This window comes from Rhinolophus sinicus, linkage group LG16, assembly GCF_036562045.2.
Source record: "Rhinolophus sinicus isolate RSC01 linkage group LG16, ASM3656204v1, whole genome shotgun sequence".
Classification (NCBI taxonomy): Eukaryota; Metazoa; Chordata; class Mammalia; order Chiroptera; family Rhinolophidae; genus Rhinolophus; species Rhinolophus sinicus.
The window spans coordinates 5,567,153-5,585,447 of NC_133765.1; the positions used below are offsets into that span (position 1 = coordinate 5,567,153).

Genomic DNA, 18,295 nt, shown 5'->3' on the forward strand with positions numbered 1-18,295 from the left:
CTTCGTGACTTCCCTTGTGTCTTTCTTCTCTCCTACCCCACACTACCCCTCTGCAGACCCAGCCCGTGTCCTCAACATGCCCCCCGTAATCTATGTGCCCGTGGGAATTCATGGCTTTATCCGTTGCCCTGTGGACGCAGAGCCACCGGCCACTGTGGTCAAATGGAACAAGGATGGCCGCCCCCTGCAGGTTGAGAAGGTGCTAGAGAGATGCATGCGGGGTCCCAATGAGATGCACCCTCCTGACCCTACGATGCTGCCTCTGGGGGTCTGGTTTCCTGCTAGGACTCCTCCACTTGCCACCAAAACCTCTGGGGAAGCAAAGAACTCCTTCCCATGGGGGTCTGCAGTCCGGCAGGGCACTTGACAACCCTGTCCCCAGGGTAACCGGTGCTCTGTCTGAGCCTGTCCCCAGGTTGGCTCGTGGAGATGGCCCAGCCCATGTCTGGTCTGGTGGGTCTGGGACTGAGTGTTCACCCTCTGACCATGGCTCACTGCTCTACTGTCTGCTCTGGCAGAATCTAGGTTGGACCTTGATGGAGGATGGCTCCATTCGAATTGAGGAGGCCACAGAGGAGGCCCTTGGCACTTACACCTGTGTGCCTTATAATACCTTGGGGACCATGGGCCAGTCTGCTCCTGCGCGGCTTGTCCTGAAGGTGAGGCCCAGGGCAATGAGCAGCCTCTGTGTGGCAGGTGCCCTTAATGCCTGCCTTCACAGCCTTGCCGTGTTCTCCCTAGGACCCCCCGTATTTCACGGTGCTACCAGGCTGGGAGTACAGGCAGGAGGCCGGCCGGGAGCTACTTATTCCCTGTGCTGCCGCAGGGGACCCCTTCCCTGTCATCACGTGGAGAAAGGTACCTCTGGGTTCTGGAGCTCCCGGGAAGCATGGTGGAGGGGAAGGACCCGATAGTGGCTCTCTTCTGAGGGGCCAAGTGCTGTGAAGCCTGGGTGACTTCCAGATGGGAGCGCTGGAAGAGGGGCCTGGAGGGGTGTAGGCCGAGTGCGCAGGCACTGCCCTCTCCATCCTCTTCTCCGACCCCTGAGTTGTTGGTGGCTTCTCTTCTCCCCTGCCCGACCTGACTCCTCCCCTGCCGCCCTGCTCCTGCCCTCCTCCTTGCCCCCTTGTTTGGCCAAGGTAGGGAAGCCCAGCAGAAGCAAGCACAACACCCTGCCTAGCGGGAGTCTCCAGTTTCGAGCCCTGAGTAAAGAGGACCACGGGGAGTGGGAGTGCATCGCTACCAACGTGGTCACCAGCATCACTGCCAGTACCCACCTGACTGTCATCGGTACGGGGCCCCGGGCAGGCGGGTGGTGGCCTGGGTGCTCGGGAGGTGTAGGCATCTTTCCCAAGTTATTCCACCCTGAACCAGCAGCTTGCCACAGGCAGCCCCAGACCTCTGTGGACTCTGTGTAAGGGAGGTGACATGGGGCCTTCCCGGGATAGGTCTTTTTCTGATGAGGACAGGCAGAATGTACCCAGCAACCCCCTCTGACACAGAAACAATGCACCTGCGTGGCCAGTAGCAACTGCTCAGAGCTCTGAGGGTAGACTCTAGAGGGAAAGCTGGAAGACCTGGAATGAGGGGATCTAGGAGGGGTGACTGCGCTGAGATCCACGGGCTGAGCCTGGCACTGAGCAGGTAATTGATGTTCACATTTCCTGGGGCACCAGGCATTCTCATCCCAATTACCTACCTGAGGTATGTATCCCCAGGACCTCAGTGTGCACCAGTTTGCCTGCCCCTCAGGGGATAGCTACAGTTGAAACAACAGCCAACACTTTTGTGGCATTTACTAGCAGTTCTAGACTCTGTACCAAGTGGTGCCTTGTCATTTACAACTTACGTAGTGGGAGCCACTATTGCCCCAGTGGACATTCATCGAAAGCAAGGCTGGCAGGGATCAAACACGTTGCCCAGTGCCACATCACTGATGAGTGGTAGGCCCAGGCCTCAAATCCAAGTTGAAGTTCTTAATTGCTGTGCTGTGCTGCCCCTCACGTTGGTGTTTGGGTGGTTATGGCTGTCTCCTGAGGCTGGGAAACTTTACAGGAGAGGGGCCTTTTGGCTTTGCCTGTGACCTTAACGGAGAGTGTTTCTGTGCTTGATAGGTGAGCACAGGACGTTGTCCTAGGGTGATGGAGGGTTCTGGTTTCCCGTTGGCCCACACTTCATGCTTATGCCCTTTCTTGCTAGATGGACTGGGCTGCATTGTGGGCTGGGTCTCCTCCTCCAGCCCTCCCACCCAGTAGGCCTGGGGGCCAGCTCCTCAGTGTCCCCACCCCTGGTCACTCCACCTGCGGTACGGCCTTTTGCTATACGCAGCAAGGTTACGGGTGCCCAGCTCAGTGGCCTCAGTTCTTTTCAGTCTGACAGAAGTCTCCACTTGGTCTCCAGGCACCAGCCCCCATGCCCCAGGCAGTGTCCGGGTCCAGGTCTCTATGACAACTGCCAACGTGTCCTGGGAGCCAGGCTATGATGGAGGATTCGAGCAGACATTCTCAGTTTGGTACGGACCTCTGTGAGTCAGCCCCGCATGCTTTGCTCTCTGCTTCTCCCTCCCCACCCCCACTTCAGTCAGTCCCTGGGGTGGGTGGAGGTTATGCAAAGGGTATGGTTCTTCGCCAGTCCTCCAGACGATGAGCTGTGTTGACACAGTGACTGAGTCCTTGTGGGGAATGGGCATGTCTAAGGGACTCTGGGTGCTCCTGTATTCCCAGCCCAGAAGGTTTGGGAAGCCGATTTGGGCTGTTGCCTGAGCTGTTACCCTCTGTTGCTCTCTCCCCAGCTTATCTCACTGCCCCTTTTTTGTGTCCTTAGTTCATTCTTCCTTTAGGTTCCTCTATCCTCTGGAGTCTGGAAGAGACTCCTAATCTTCAAGGGCATTGTGAAACCGCCTAGCTGGAAGCATAGAATCCAATTTTTATTCTGTCCCTTCCCCAGTGGTTCCAGAAGCCAGTATGAAGGGGCACTTACCTCCTGGCCTGGTCTTTAGCATGCGCACTTTCTCTGTAGGACTGTGTGTCTCCATTGTGTTTATATCTCTGTTATTAATTTAGCCAGATGCAGCATTTGACATCTTTGCCCAAACCTCGGGGTAGACAGAGATCTCAGAGTTGCACGAATCAGGATGAAGACAGGACGTATAGAAAAGCTGACCCACTTCCAATCACCTTAGGATCTCCCTCTCCACCACATTCCTATTACGAGCCAGGAACTGGCCACCTGAGTCATGGGTTCATCCTTGAGTGAGGAAGATGGGCCCCCTCACTTCCTCCTTCTCAGACCTGTGTCACGTGGGTGGGTGTTCTCCACCAGGCTCAGCCAAGGCCTAGGGAGGAGGAAACCTCAGATACAGAGGGTAACTCAGTGAGAGCCCTTGATATACTTCTCAACAGCAGGGGAAGTTAAGAAGGAACCTGCTCTTTCCCGTCATGGTGATTTGGTGGATATTTCCGAGTTTGAATATCCTAGGCATTTTGAGTTCTGGAGAGGCAAACTGGACCTAAATGGTGAGCTTGGGGAAGTCTGAGTTGCAACCAGAACACCCTCCCACCCCTTTTCTCTAGCCTTCCTGAGGCAGGGTAGGGGCGGGGTCAGGAGCTGGGGGTGCTCCTAACAACCCTGCTGGGTGCTGGGCGGCCAGGGCAGGGCATTTAGCATAGGTAAGCCACCTTTGGGGATGCCAGATCTGGGCATAGATCGGGGTTTCCCTTGCTGCTTGAAGCTATGCTCCATGCTGCTGCTCACCTGCATTGCTTTGTCACACTTTGCTCACTTGCTTTGGTGCCTGGGCGGGAAATGGCGGGTGCCAATGTTGGGAGATCTCCTTCCCTCCATTCTTTCTGACTGCCTCTAACTCTCCATGTATTGACTGAGACATTTGGCTTTTAGCTCCTTTTGCTATGCTTTCCACTGCCTCAGCTCCAACTCCTGGGCATACATGGTAGTGAGCCTTTAACTTAGAGGGGAACCCGTTAACCCCTAAGTGAGCCTTTAACTTAGAGAGGCATCCACTAAGTTGTAGCACAGGGCTGTGAGAGGGTTGCCTGATGTCTCCGTACGCAGGACGATGGCTCCTCCCAGTGGTGATGCCGGCCACTGCACCTGTAGAGTGCAGACAGGCTGTCTTCATTGCCAATGGGATTAGGTGGGCCGTGTAGAACAAGTGTTAGTGTTCTCCACGCACAATGTGCCCTTCCCTTTCATAGTGATTTTTAACCCTTAAGGCCTTAGGGATCCTGGTCCCCACTGTGGGGTAACCCCTGGTCATCTTTGTCATGTGCTCTGGACTTCCTCAGAGGACTCAAACCTGGTTGGACTGAGGGAGTCGTCTGGGTTTCTCTAGGTCCCACTTTTGGCTGTCCCTGGGAGGGTGGGTGGCCGAGGTCACTTGGGTTCCTTCTTTAGTCCTGCTATTGCTCAGTTGCTCATCGTCACTTTCGTACTGTGGTACCTGCCTTGTTTCCAGTGTCCTCGCTTTCCCAAGGCAGAGCCACTCTTAGGGTTATGACCAGGGTGAGATTCTCCTAAAATGCAATTGGTAATTTGACCAGGGTTTTGAGCATGACTTACACCTAAGGGTCCCTTTGAGAAGAAGAGGTACTGGCAGCAGCTGGTGACCTGGCATCGTGAGGATTGGCACAGCCAAAGTTGGGTAGGGCATCCCACCTTGGTCATTACCTCTTCCCGTCCTTGAACCTGGGAAAGCCAGGTCCACCAACTGCCACCTCCTTGAGGACCTGGCCTGCACTCCTGTGTCTCCAGTGTAACCCACCGCACCCCTTGTCCCCGATCCTCTCTCCTTCTCTTGGCCAGGATGAAGCGGGCACAGTTTGGACCCCATGACTGGCTGTCTTTGTCCGTGCCACCAGGACCCAGCTGGTTGCTAGTGGATGCCCTGGAGCCTGAGACAGCATACCAGTTCAGTGTCCTGGCCCAGAATAAGCTGGGAACGAGCGCCTTCAGTGAGGTGGTCACTGTGAACACTTTAGGTGAGGGCCCGGCCGGTGATGTCTTGTGGGTATTTCCCAGAGGTTCCGGGGTAGATAAAGGCAGTGAGGGCAGTGATGGTCCTGGCAGCTAACATTTACTGCTGACTATATGCCAGGCACCTTGCTAAATGCTTTATACAATCCTGTCATTTGATCTCCAATAGGATTTCTCATGTCATTCTGTGAGGTTTGTCTGGACCAAAGTGCCTCGACCAACATCGGAGCACTTTTGGGCCAGATTCCTGTTGCACCCTTAGATAGAAGGAAGAGGCTTTGAATTTTATGCTTCCTGGTCAGGCCACATGTTTGCATCTTTATGTGGCTTCACAGGGGAAATTGGGAATCCTTCGTCCTTCTGTACTCCTGCTGGTTCTCTCCTCTGGCCCCCGGCCTCATTCGGTGGCAGGCGTGTGGCTGACCCTTCCTGGACCCAGTGGCTCACTCTGTCCCTTCTGGCTGCAGTTTTGTTTGTTTTCCTCTCTGGGGCCAGAGAGAGCAGCTGGGAACAGGTGGCACCACTCCAGCCTGCTTTACTGCCACCAAGTGGGGCAGCAGTGACAGAGGGCTTACCCCACTCCTGAGCTCCCGTGTTGGGCCTTGATTTTCCACCTGGGCTAAGAAGGGAATTGGAAGAGTGAAGTGTGTGTGGGAAGATATTCCTACTTCCTTAGAGGAGAACAAGAGATACATTTTGTAGTATTTTTTTTTAAAGATACTATCTTATTAAAAAGATAATTGCAATTAATTCTTCCTTGTTCCCTGTAGTTCCCATTTGTTTCCTTTTGAGGAACTCAGTTCCCTCAGAAAAGACTTTTAGAAGTACTCTGAAAACAGGAGCATGGAGCTTTGGGCCCACTTGCCCTGCCTCCTTCCTTTGCGTCAGGAGGGCTCTTTCCTGTAACACTTTTGCCCCTGAAATGATGCATGCACTGGCATGTGGACTTGTGGCCTGTCGCCTTGGGGCCATGGTGCCCCCGGGGACACATGCTGAGCCAGAAGATGGCCCCAGGCTGATGAGGATGAGGTGACCTCAGCGCTCCTGTGCTGTCTCCCTTCTCTCTCCTGCCACTTCAGCATTCCCCATCACAACTCCAGAACCTCTGGTGCTGGTTACCCCACCACGGTGCCTCACAGCCAATCGGACCCAACAGGGTGTACTCCTGTCTTGGCTCCCACCTGCCAACCACAGCTTTCCTATTGACCGCTATGTCATGGAGTTTCGTGTCGGAGAACGCTGGGAGATGTTAGATGACGCCATCCCAGGCACCGATGGAGAATTCTTTGCCAAGGATCTGTCACAGGTGAGGACCTAGCTTTCCCTTGCTTCTTCTTTCCAAATTCTGAAAGTGACAGGACTGTTTCTAGAGGCACTGGAAGCTTTGAATGTCCTAACTCGGGTGTATGAGGTCTGGCCATGTACTGTGCCACACTGCTGTTCCGATATTCTCTCAGATCTGCTACCAAGGTTTGGAGTACTCTGATCCTCGTGACTGAGGTCCTGAACATTGAGGTCCAGCTCGGTGGCAGTGGGGAGTTGTATCGCCTGAGGGGTTTCTCTAGGCGCTGACACAAGCTAGGGCAGGGCAGGGCATGAGTCCCTCACGGTAACCTGACACTGACCTCAGCTCCTTGCTAGCTGCCTAACTGGGATGGGCAAGGCATTCCTCAGAAGGACTGTCTTCTAGCTTCACCCTTTAACAATTTAGAGCTCTGGAGAATATATTATTTTTATCAGCTGACCCCCTTTAAACTTTGATGTCTCTCTAGCTGGAGAGAGGGAAGCAGCTTATTTCAGGAATATAGATAATCTCATCTCTCTTTCTGTCTTTCTTCCCTGAATATTCATTTAGTACTGGGATTGGCAAATGGCGGCCCCTGAGAGCCCCTGTGTGTGTCTCTTCCCAACACTTCCTTCAATGACCTCACTTGAAATCAGCCATGGTCCAAGTGCTTACACTATGGTGATTGGCAAATGCTACAAATCAGGACTTTTTTTATAACCCGAGAGCTGGTGGTTAAACATCTCTAGTACTCACTGCTTTGGGTGCTGTGTTCTATGAGCCATCATTGCAGGGTCAGTGGTGCTGGGGTCAGTGGTGGCGGGGTCAGTGGTGGGTCAGTGGCTGTCTCCGGTCCCTTGGCTGATAGGGTATTGTTCCTGGGGCTGCAGGACACCTGGTACGAGTTCCGGGTTTTGGCTGTCATGCAGGATCTGATCAGCGAGCCCAGCAACATTGCCGGCGTCTCCAGCACAGGTACTTTGGGGGTGGGGGTGCTCGTACAAGGGTAGGGACATAGGCCCCAGAGCTCCACGGGAGTCCCTTTGTGAAATAGCTAATACCGGAAGAGAGGCCGAATTAGAAGCAAAGGAGTGCTCTAGTTGAAACTGTGAGTTGTTGTATTTCTTCTTCAGCCCATCAGATCCATGTTTCTTTGTCCATGATGGAATGGGATTTCTCTCACTAAGAGCTGCATTAATGACAGTTTCTATAAGATGGCCACAGAAAAAAAGTCGGCTACTATTCTCATTATAATAGTCAAAAAGAACTTGCTTTAAGTTATTTTGCTTAAAATTTGTTTCCTCCAGTGCGATCCTCTGTAATTGGTGGGGTGGTGAATAGGAGCAAAGAGACAGCAGGTCAACACGTATCTATTAAATGCCTATTGTAAGACTGCTTTATAATTATGGTGGTTTTATTTGGAAAATTGTTGTTTGGTGTTGTTTCCCTCCACTCCTTCCTCTCCCTGGATTTTTTTTTTTTTTCAGGCTCAGTAAAGGCAGTTCCCCAGCATTTTCTCAATTTCTCTTTCTTTTTCTTGGCCCTGGTCCCATTTCTACACATCTTTCTCCAGTTACAGTTACTGAAACATAGCAGGGTCCTTCCCTCCCCTTGTGGAGTGGTTCTTGGTATGGGAAGAGGTGCTTGCTTAGTGATAAAGCAGTGGCACCTTTTTCATGGGTGCTGCTCACACAAAGACCCCTGGGACCAATTGGCAAGGAGCTTGACCAAGCGCTGGGGTGGGCAGATATGGGGAGAGTAGGACAGGACAGAAGTGGCATTAGAGCATTTGGGAGGAGTGGAATGTGACTTCTGTCTCATATATTATGCACAGTGGGGCTTTTTTCTCTTAATACACAAAGGTACCTCCTTTAGGCAGCAGAACCCAGCATCCTTCTGTCTTGACTTCCCTTCAGGGAAGAGATGCAGAGAGATGGAGAAACAGGGAATCGAGCTTGCAGCAAGGCCAGGATAAAAGACTTGAGGGTTTTGTGGGCTTATCTCAGTGAACTGTTTTGTATTCAGTGGCTTTGTGTCTGGCTCCCAAAGGGAAACATACATAGTTGGATGATTCCTCGGGGTGAATGAGGATGCAGCAACCTCAGCATTCCCTGTAGTTAAGCCCCCATTTCCAGAAACTGTAGCAGTTATTCTTCTACTCAGCCAATCAGCATGCTTTGGATTATTTTAACCATTGTTATTATTGACATAGGAATGGATTCTGGCCAAATGTATTAGAGTATATAGATTTCCCCTTTGATGAACCTAAAGAATGACATAGCTAATATAACTATCCTTTGTATAATATGATAGACTGGGGTCTAGTCATGGCTCTGTCACTAACAAGCTCTCTGAATTTGGGCACAAAGTGAGCCTTGGTTCTTTACCTGCAAACGAGGAAATTGGACCTATTAACTACATCACTGCTGGCTCTAGCATTCTGTACCTAAGATGACCAAGATGTGCTCTTCCTCCCTGTAGAAGTTGCTCACCCTGTAGTTAAGGAGTTAGAAATGGATGGATCAGAATTGTATAGTCATAGCCGCTACCCCGGCTGTAATATTTTACCCTCAAGGAGCCTTCACATCTAGGCTCTCATTTGGTAGAGATGATATAATGGACGGTAGAAAACACCGAACTAGAAGTCAGAGTAACTGTGTGCAGTTGTGGCACTGATATGCAGTGTCTGTGTAAGCAAGCCTCTCTCATGCAGTCATTCACAGATTTTTCACTTCGAGATTGAGCACAATAACATGTGCCCTGTCATGGGGTTAATGTGAGAATATCTGATAATGTGCATGACAGCACTTTGTAAAAAGCTCTAGACAAGTCTAGATCATTATTGAAATTATTATTCCCCTAGGGGTAAGATATAAATGGTGTTTATTCTTTACTAGCTATGTGGTGACTGCTTGCGTTCTGTAAACTATCCCCTCTTCTCCCTACTCCCTGCCATTCAAACCTCTTCAGGGCTAGAATTGAACATGGCGCCTGAGCCTAAAATTGTCTGTACAACAGAGGCAGGGGAAATACCTGGCGACTGGGTGGGGTCCTGGGGTGGGGGGAGAGGGGGCAGAGAGGACTCATACATGCTCTCGGCCCCTCCCTGCAGACATCTTCCCACAGCCAGACCTGACCGATGACGGGTTAGCGCGGCCTGTGTTGGCTGGAATTGTAGCTACCATCTGCTTCTTGGCAGCTGCCATCCTGTTTAGCACCCTGGCCGCCTGCTTTGTCAACAAGCAGCGCAAGCGTAAGCTGAAGCGCAAAAAAGGTGGGTGTCTCCCCACACACACACTTTCCCTGGCCCTGTTTCAAAAGCTCCCCATCAGGAGAGATGGTCCATTTTTAGCATGGTCCCCCTTGAAAGAGGGAAACTGGATCTTATGGTTAGAGCTGCCAGTGGGACTTGATTTGAAAGAGGGAGAAAGGAAGCAGGGATAGTGGGGAGAGTCTGGTGGACCAGAACTAGGGTGAAGGTAGGGCCTGGTGGTGCGTGGGCACAGGACTCTAAAGTGGACCCAAAGCCACCAGATGTTGAAAGGAGCTGCCTCCCTCTGTGGCTCTGCGTGAGGTCCTGTTGACAGCTGGTACATGTTTCGCTGTCTCAGGCCTCAGCAGGCTCTCTCTCCCCTTGTTTCCTTCCAGACCCTCCACTCTCCATCACTCACTGCAGGAAGAGTCTGGAGTCTCCGTAAGTGTCCCTCGCCCCAGGAGAACTGTGACATGGCTGTTTGTGGTGTGTGGGTGGAGGGTGAAGGGTCGGGACAGGGAGATGGTTTGCTTCGCTCAGCCCCATGACAGTGTTTCTAAGCAGTTGACTGGTAGTGATCTGTGTAGTAATTTGAAGTTGTCCGCACTGTCTTCCATGGAGGTAGCAGTAACAAGGACAATCCAAATTCACAGATAACACATGTCTCTTAGCTTTGGAGTGCATTTCTGTGTTTTTTCGGGTCATCATAACAGATTTGCCTTCTTAATATATTTTTTATAAGTTAATATTAAAATGAGCTTGCCTTTCGTGAGCAACTTGGGAGTAAAGTTGTAGGTGTGACTAGAGCATGGCCAACAAGAGGGCCAGGGCAGAATAAAAGTAGAAATGTGGGTGTTCACTCAGTAAACACATCTAGACAATCGAGTTGGCCAAAGAGTTTCATGCCAGAATATGCAGCCCATCTGCAGTCTTTTTCCTTAGTCTTATCTTCCCAAGTGTTTGTGGTTGGTGTTTGTTAAGAGAGCGAAAATAAGTGATGGACCGGTGTGTCCCTTGCCTCATCCCTCCTGCTCTCTTGCCTGTTCCCACAGCTTGTCCTCTGGCAAGGTGAGCCCAGAGAGCATCCGGACGCTCCGGGCCCCATCGGAGTCCTCCGATGACCAGGGCCAGCCAGCAGCCAAAAGGATGCTGAGTCCTACCCGGGAGAAGGAGCTGTCCTTGTACAAGAAGACCAAGAGGGCCATCAGCAGCAAGAAGTACAGCGTGGCCAAGGCTGAGGCTGAGGCTGAGGCCACGACGCCCATTGAGCTTATCAGCAGAGGTCCTGACGGCCGCTTTGTGATGGGTCCCTCCGAGGTGGAGCCCTCAGTGAAAGGCAGGCGCATCGAGGGCTTTCCCTTTGCAGAAGAGACGGACATGTACCCTGAGTTCCGCCAGTCTGACGAGGAGAATGAGGACCCACTCGTGCCTGCCTCTGTGGCGGCCCTGAAGTCCCAGCTGACCCCTCTGTCATCCAGCCAGGAGTCCTACCTGCCACCACCAGCATACAGCCCTCGGTTCCAGCCCCGTGGCCTTGAGGGCCCCGGAGGCCTGGAAGGTCGGCTCCAGGCGACAGGCCAAGCCAGGCCCCCTGCTCCCCGGCCCTTCCACCACAGCCAGTATTATGGGTACCTCAGCAGCAGCAGCCCTGGGGAGGTGGAGCCACCACCCTTCTACATGCCAGAAGTGGGCAGCCCCTTGAGCTCTGTCATGTCCTCTCCACCTCTGCATACTGAGGGGCCTTTTGGCCACCCCACCATCCCTGAGGAAAATGGCGAGAATGCTTCCAACAGCACGCTGCCCTTGACTCAGACACCCACAGGCGGACGCTCCCCTGAGCCCTGGGGCAGGCCAGAATTCCCCTTTGGGGGACTGGAAACCCCGGCCATGATGTTCCCCCACCAGCTGCACCCCTGTGATGTAGCTGAGAGTCTGCAGCCTAAGGCCTGCCTCCCCCGAGGACTGCCCCCCACCTCCCTCCAGGTGCCCGCGGCCTACCCGGGCATCCTGTCTCTGGAAGCGCCAAAGGGTTGGGCAGGCAAGTCGCCAGGCAGAGGCCCTGTCCCAGTGCCCACCGCCGCCAAGTGGCAGGACAGACCTATGCAACCTCTGGTGAGCCAAGGGCAGCTAAGACATACCAGCCAAGGTATGGGCATACCCGTGTTGCCTTACCCCGAGCCAGCCGAGCCGGGGGGGCACGGCAGCCCCAGTACATTTGGCCTGGACACCCGGTGGTATGAGCCCCGGCCCCGGCCCAGCCCCCGACAGGCCAGGCGCGCCGAACCCAGTTTACATCAAGTGGTGCTACAGCCCTCCCGGCTCTCGCCTCTGACCCAAAGCCCCCTCAGCTCCCGTACTGGCTCCCCTGAGCTTGCTGCCCGGGCCCGGCCTCGCCCCGGCCTCCTGCAGCAGGCTGACATGTCAGAGATCACCCTCCAGCCACCGGCTGCTGTCAGTTTCTCTCGCAAGTCCACACCGTCCACGGGCTCCCCATCCCAGAGCAGCCGCAGCGGGAGCCCCAGCTACCGGCCCACCGTGGGCTTTACCACTCTGGCCACGGGCTACCCCTCCCCTCCGCCAGGCCCTGCAGGGCCTGGGGACAACCTGGATGTGTTTGGACAGACACCTTCGACTCGAAGGATGGGGGAGGAGCTGCTTAGACCAGAGCCCCCCCCGCCACAGTTATCTACTTCAGGGTGAGTGTGAGCTGGTTTCTCCTGCCCATCTTCACCTGGTCATCTTCCTGCCCCCATACCTTACCCACCCTCCACCCTGCCATCAACCCGAATGACAGGGCTTGTCTGGACATGCTGCAGCATCCCTTCGGGAGAGGAGTTCTGGTCTTGACGTCAGCAGGGTGTGGTCATTGGGGTGGGAGTGGGGCTTACCTGCCCAGGTACTCTGCCAGGAGCGTGAGGAGCTCAGCGCTCCCAGGAGGCCCCCCAGGGTGATGGAGTGGGCACACATGGGCAAGGGGTGGGACATGGCATGTCTGAGTAGTCACCCCAGTTCCTTGTGGAGTGGAGCGCTCACCACATCCCTGTGCTCCTGGCTCTGGGGATGGTTCCAGGGTTTGCCCAGAGACCTCGCCGTAGCCTCCTTTGCTTCACCAGCCTCTCCTTGTTTAGCAAGACTCTGAAACCTGACTTCCCTGGACCATCAGGCCAGGGGCTTCTATTCCCAAACTCCCGCCCTTAACAGCCTAGTGAGCCCCGGGCCCCTCCCACAGCCTCTCCAGAAGGCACATCCTGGAGGCTGAGAGCCAAATCTCAGGCTGTGAACCCCGTGCCTGGAGCCACATACCCCACCCCAACCTATATGCCTCACAGGAAGCTGCAGACAGACAGACAGACAGACAAGCTCCTGCAATCAGCCTGCCTGAGAGAGCACACTCTAAACTGTAGCAGCTGGTGTTCCAGGTACCAGAGTCAGCCTGGATGCCTGTCTGTGCCTCTTTTTCTCTGGTCTTTCTTTCCCTACCTTCCTTTCTCCTCTTCCTCCCCTTCCTTCTCCAGTCTGTCTTTCTTCCTTCTCCATCTTCTTGGGGTTGGCCCGACTTGCTCAGAAGAGCCTGCGATGTCTCCATAGTGCCCCCCCAGTCCCTCCCGCCCTCCCACCCTCCCTCTCTTTCTCTTTCTCTCTCTTTTTCTCTGGTTCCGTCCTTTGGTCGCTCTTCTTGATGTGGCCGCCTGTGCTGGGGAGCAGAGAGTTCCAGAGGCTGGCCTGGTGGTAGGCAGGATGGGAGGCGGCTGAGGAGGAGGGAGCCCCGTGCCCTTCCCCTGCCCCGTTTACTCCCACCCTCTCTGGTACCTGGAAGTGCAAGCCTCATCTCCCACTGCCATCCTGCTCCTGGTGGCAGCAAAAGGAGTGGGCCTCGGGAGGTGGAGGAGAGCTCTAGCTAGGACGCCAGGCGTGTGGGGCTGTGGCCGTGGCCGTCGTGCCTGTGTCTGTACAGGAGATGCTGTGTGCGCAGCCCTGTCGTCTGTGCTTTGCAGCGCTTTCATCTGCTTTGTCCCATCGTGCCGTCTGGTTCTCTGTCTCTCTCCTCTCCTTCCCCTCACCCCATTCTCTGGCCTCACTTGTCGGTTCTCTGGTCCCTGTGCTCCTCCCCTCCTCCCCTCTGGGTGTGCGTGGGTGGTTCCCCCACAGCCTGTGTTGATAACTGCTTTGTTTCTGATTGATCTCAGCTATCTGGGCAGTGTTGTCGAGACAAGCCTCTCCTCAGCTCAATAGGTAAGGGAGCTCCGCGGCTGGGGTGGGGTGGGGGGTGGACAGGCGGACGGGGCTTTGGCAGGGCCATCGCTTCCTTTACAGGGGAATCCAGACCATATCCCCTCACCCCCTCTGTGGGGGCAGCAGCCTCTGCTCCTCGATCCCCACGGCTTCTGGGTTCCCCACATCATGCTGCTCCAACAGTCCCACCAGGCCACGCTCGGGCACTGCCTAGCTGCAGCTTATCACCCCACCCTACATGTCAAGCCCTCTCCCACAGCCTCCCTGCAGTTTTCCTCACTCAGACACCTCGCCATCCTGCTGCCAACACACCTAGAGCTTCCACAGAAGCCCCTTGGGACCCTGCATGCACTCTGAGGGACCCAGAATGCCTAAGTTCCGCTTCGCATCTCTGCACCCGTGGAAACCTGTCTGGGGCCACACCGGTACCCAGAAACACCCTACCCCCTTCTCTGCCCTGTTTCCCCAGCAGCCTCAGGCATAGTACCCCCTTCCCCTAACCCACCCAAAACAGACCTTCAGGGTGGCTGGTCCCTCACTGTCTTCTTGAGTTCTTACTAATAGTTGGTCCTCTCACAGACCACAGGATTGGGGTGTGGCCAAGGTCCTTCCCTCAACCACTGGGTCTTCCTTAGGACCAGATCACCTTTGGTTCTGTGAGGGCAAGGGCAGGGAAATGTCACCACTTCTTATGATTCTTTCATTCTGCAGCCTGTTCTTGGCTGTTACAAGACTGAGATGTTTGCCCTCAGGTTCAAATTGCTCTCAAGGTCCCTGTAGTAGCCACTTCTGACCCCTTTGGATGACAGCTGTAGGGAGAGAGTCTTGGGAGGAGCTCCACAAGAGAGAGCACAGGCTTCCCCAGGCAGAAGGAAGTTGAGTTGGCAGGAGGCAAACATGGGGATGCAGCACTGCACTCCTTTCTCTGCTCTCCACCATGGTGACACATCTCCCACCTTCTTCCTGGTCTCAGGGGGTCTCAGGAACTGGGCATTTAGAGGGGTATCAAGTCTCTTAAAGAGGCTCTTAGGCTCTCTTGCTCTCATGGTAACTGAGAAGATGCTTCTTTTTGCCATGGTTGCCATTGCCATGCTTCTGGGAACACGTAGACCCCTGGCACTCAGATGGGAGAGGGAGAGCCTCCTTCTGGGGCCTCTGACTTCCCTAGGTGAGAAACAGCTGCCTCCCTTCGCCACCTGGAGCTGTCCAGGAAGGCCGATCATTCCAACTCAGTCATAAGAAAAGCGTCCCATAATGAGGATACCATGCTGTTTCTTTACAATCTGCAGTTATAAAAGTGTAGCAGCCAACAGGCTGTGGGATTGTATGAGGCCAGCTGGGGGCCCCACTTTCACTGTTAGCAATGAAAGAGCATGGAGGGGTCAGGAAGTCTTTGTGAGTTCAGCTAGGGGTCTGCTGTGGCCTGCCGGGTGGATGCTCCAGAGTGACAGTGACTAGACCGTCCTCCACTCCCCTGCTGTCCCTCCTCGTAGCCCCAATTATGACCCTCTGTCACCTCCAGAGGTGTGACAGCTCCAGGACCAGCTCTCACTCCTGGAAAGTGCCTGGCCCCCATTCTCATTTGCCACCCCTCCCCCACCCAACTGTTGCCCGCTCTCTCCCCATTCTCCTACTGCGTCAGATCTGGGACAGCTCAGCTAGCATACACTCACTGTTGTGGCAAACCCAGAAACCAGGGACCCTGGTGAGAAAGCATTATTTCCTCTGGGCCTGCCCAGCATCCCCAGCCTAGGAGAATAAGATCCTCCCGCAGCCTTGGAGTTAGACCTTGATGGTGCTGGGCAGCAGGAGCCACCGCTCGCCCTTCTGCTTGCTGAGGGCCTCCCTGGGCACGGTAGCTGCTGGGGCCATTGGGAGGCGTCAAGCTCCTCTTCAGATGCTGTCTTCATGCTGCGCCTTTGCATGTGTCTCCACTCAGTCTTGCTTGGAGAAGATGTGACACGTCTTGTCTACGTCCGTTCTCACTCTGTTCCTATTTCCTTCAATTTCTCTCCTGTTCCTTTTCCCCACACCTACAGTTGTTTCCCTGCCTCTCCTCCTCCTCTCTCTCCCCTTTCTTTCCTTCCCAACTCCCGTCTCAAAACGGGGAGTTGTATTGCGTGGACCTGTTCTTTTGTGAATGGCTGGGAGGCTGAGTGTTTTTCTCAGCTCCCTGTCTGATACCTGTAGCACCCCTATTCTCATATTGCCCTCTAACACCCTTTCCCATTAATACCGACCTTGACCTCCCTGATGCAGGTGGGTCTGGGAGCATGGATGGGGCCCCCTTTTACTACATGGATCATAGGCAGGAGCTGCTGTTTGGAATAAACTTCTCCCGACTTCTGAGGCCAAGCACATGGTTTGTGCCCTGATCCCACTAGAAAGGTACCATCTGTGGGCAAAGCTGAGTAGCAGCTGACCTCCAGACTCCTGGCTTTCTGTTTTGTATATGGAGAATAGATTTGCCCTTTTCCTGGCTACACCTTGTACGTGCGTAGATTTCCTCGGCCTTCCACCCACAATATGTAGTCAGATAAGCAGAGTCTGCTCTCAGGCAATTAAGAAGAGGATGGAAATGCTGTTTAAATCATTGCTTCTGCCTGTTGACTAGAAGATAGCTGCAAACTGGGTCAGAACGGTCAGCAATTCAGGCATTAAGGGCAGGAAATGTCCTTAATGGATTTTGGATTTTGACTTTCCTGTCCTGTAATTTGCCTGCATTTTGAATCAGGCTGTGTCTTTCTTCCACTACTCTGGGTCAGCACAGAGCTAAGCAGCTAAGGAAAGCTTAGCTGAATGGTCATGATTTGGGTTTTCTATGGATTTTATGAAGAGAGAGAAAAAAACGAGAGTAAATTCCAGGCTATTTTTGGTAGTTCTGAATTGCAAAGGAACACCACTGGGATAGAAAACTGCCGTTTATGGGGAAGACAGGTATGGAAGATCCAGAAATAACCCTAGGCTTTGAGGTCTTCACCTTTCAGTAATGCTTTTTCTTCCTGGCAGAAGGAGCACCACAGAGTTTGCAGAATTCCTGCATGTTTGAGAAGAATTGAGTCTGGTTAGAAAGAGAACTGGGGCCTCAACTTCCTGGAGAGCCCAGGGCTGGATTCAGTTCTGAGAGGGTCACCTATGGGTCAACCTCAAGTTTACTTGCCAATTTTATTCCAGGGGTAGATGGAACTGCTTAACCCATGCTTCCTACTGTCTAAAAGACACCAGCACCAAAAGCTTCATTACCTGAAGATCCCCCAGGTGGGCTTGACATTGACAGGGGACATGGTCACCCTTCCTAGAAAAGGGAGCCAAGTTGATTCCAAAGGGCTTTACACACTGCAGGTAAAGTCTTTTGGACCCCATTTCATATGTCTTTTCTGTATAATTTGCTAAAAATAAAGACCCATTTTGCCCCCTTCCCCCCTCCCTCCTGTCCTTCTGGACACTTGTTTATGTTTTTCTCCTGCATTGGGATTGTGTCTTTGTGCCTCCAGGAGCCTTCTTCTGTCATGTTTCTGTGTCTGAGTGCTGAGCCAAAAGCGAAAACAGGTGGACAGCAGGTGTCCTGGAAGGGCTGGAGCTTGGCTCTTTCACGAGGGTAAACTGGCTTATCCTCCTCAATGGATTTACTGTTTGAGAATTTTTGCCTAAAGCAGCCAGCTGAGAACATCAGTGACTGTTACAGCTAGTGCATTCTGGGGCAGATGACTTTCTCAGATGATGTGTGGAAGCAGTGTTTTTTTTTTTTTTGGATGTAGCTTCTATCCCTGCGTTACTAGGAAGAAGTTGGAAAAACAGTTTAGCCTAGTGTTGACAGTCTTGGCTCTACCACATAATAAATGGATTATTGGACAAGCTACCTGGCTTAACTTCAGTCTCTCCATCTGACAAATGGGGTCAATGTAGTATTTACCTCTTAGGATTGTTGTAAAGATTAAAGAAAATTATCATAGGGAACATAAATCGGTGCCTGGCATGGTAAGTGGTAAATAAATTCTGTATGATAAAAATGATAATGGTAACAATTTGTTGATTGTAATAATAAAAACATCCCTGGAAGTTTCACCTGGCTTGGAGGATCCATAGGAATTTTCCGGGTTTCTCTCATGCCCTAGTGAAACACCCTGGATTATGTCTTTATAGCACTGTTCCCTGGGTCCACTTGCTTGTCGTACGCCTCCTCAGACCACACATCACTCATCAGTATGGTTCTTCTGAAGAGGCTGGCTCGGTGGCACCAGGAGACAGATAAACTGAACAGTAGATTCATATCTTTGATTTTCCTTTTAGGCAGCATGAGAAGCCTTAGTCAAGGATGAGAAGGGGGTGAGGACATTCCACCAGCCCCCTCACGCCCTACTCATCTCCATCCTTTGCCCGCCTTCCAAATTCCCTTCCAGCTGCCGCTGCTGCTGCTGCTGCTGTATAGATCTCTGTGGGTAGACTGTGCAGTTTGTGAAAGAGGAAGGAATGGGGAATTGGCAGATTGGGTCTTTGGGGGTAGAAGACCTGACTTCTAATGGTGAGTGGAC

At 53.2% G+C, this 18,295-nt stretch overlaps 1 protein-coding gene across 9 annotated transcripts in view; it reads left to right on the top strand.

Annotated features, from left to right (window-relative positions):
* The window catches only part of IGSF9B (immunoglobulin superfamily member 9B), a 57,267-nt gene that overhangs the window by 23,335 nt on the left and 15,637 nt on the right, over positions 1-18,295 (top strand). For 3 of the 9 annotated variants that reach the window (XR_012492722.1, XM_019719071.2, XM_019719070.2), the window contains exons 8-20: positions 57-199; positions 519-659; positions 742-858; positions 1,140-1,290; positions 2,401-2,524; positions 4,822-4,997; positions 6,072-6,298; positions 7,168-7,252; positions 9,390-9,551; positions 9,926-9,971; positions 10,583-12,226; positions 12,860-12,949; positions 13,718-13,763. Coding sequence is in view for 7 of the 9 variants with exons in the window: in XM_019719071.2 (XP_019574630.1) it covers positions 57-199; positions 519-659; positions 742-858; positions 1,140-1,290; positions 2,401-2,524; positions 4,822-4,997; positions 6,072-6,298; positions 7,168-7,252; positions 9,390-9,551; positions 9,926-9,971; positions 10,583-12,226; positions 12,860-12,949; positions 13,718-13,763 (3,152 nt within the window). In the remaining 2 variants the exon portion in view is untranslated. The other 6 variants (XR_012492723.1, XM_074321633.1, XM_019719074.2 and 3 more) reach the window with 4 other exon arrangements.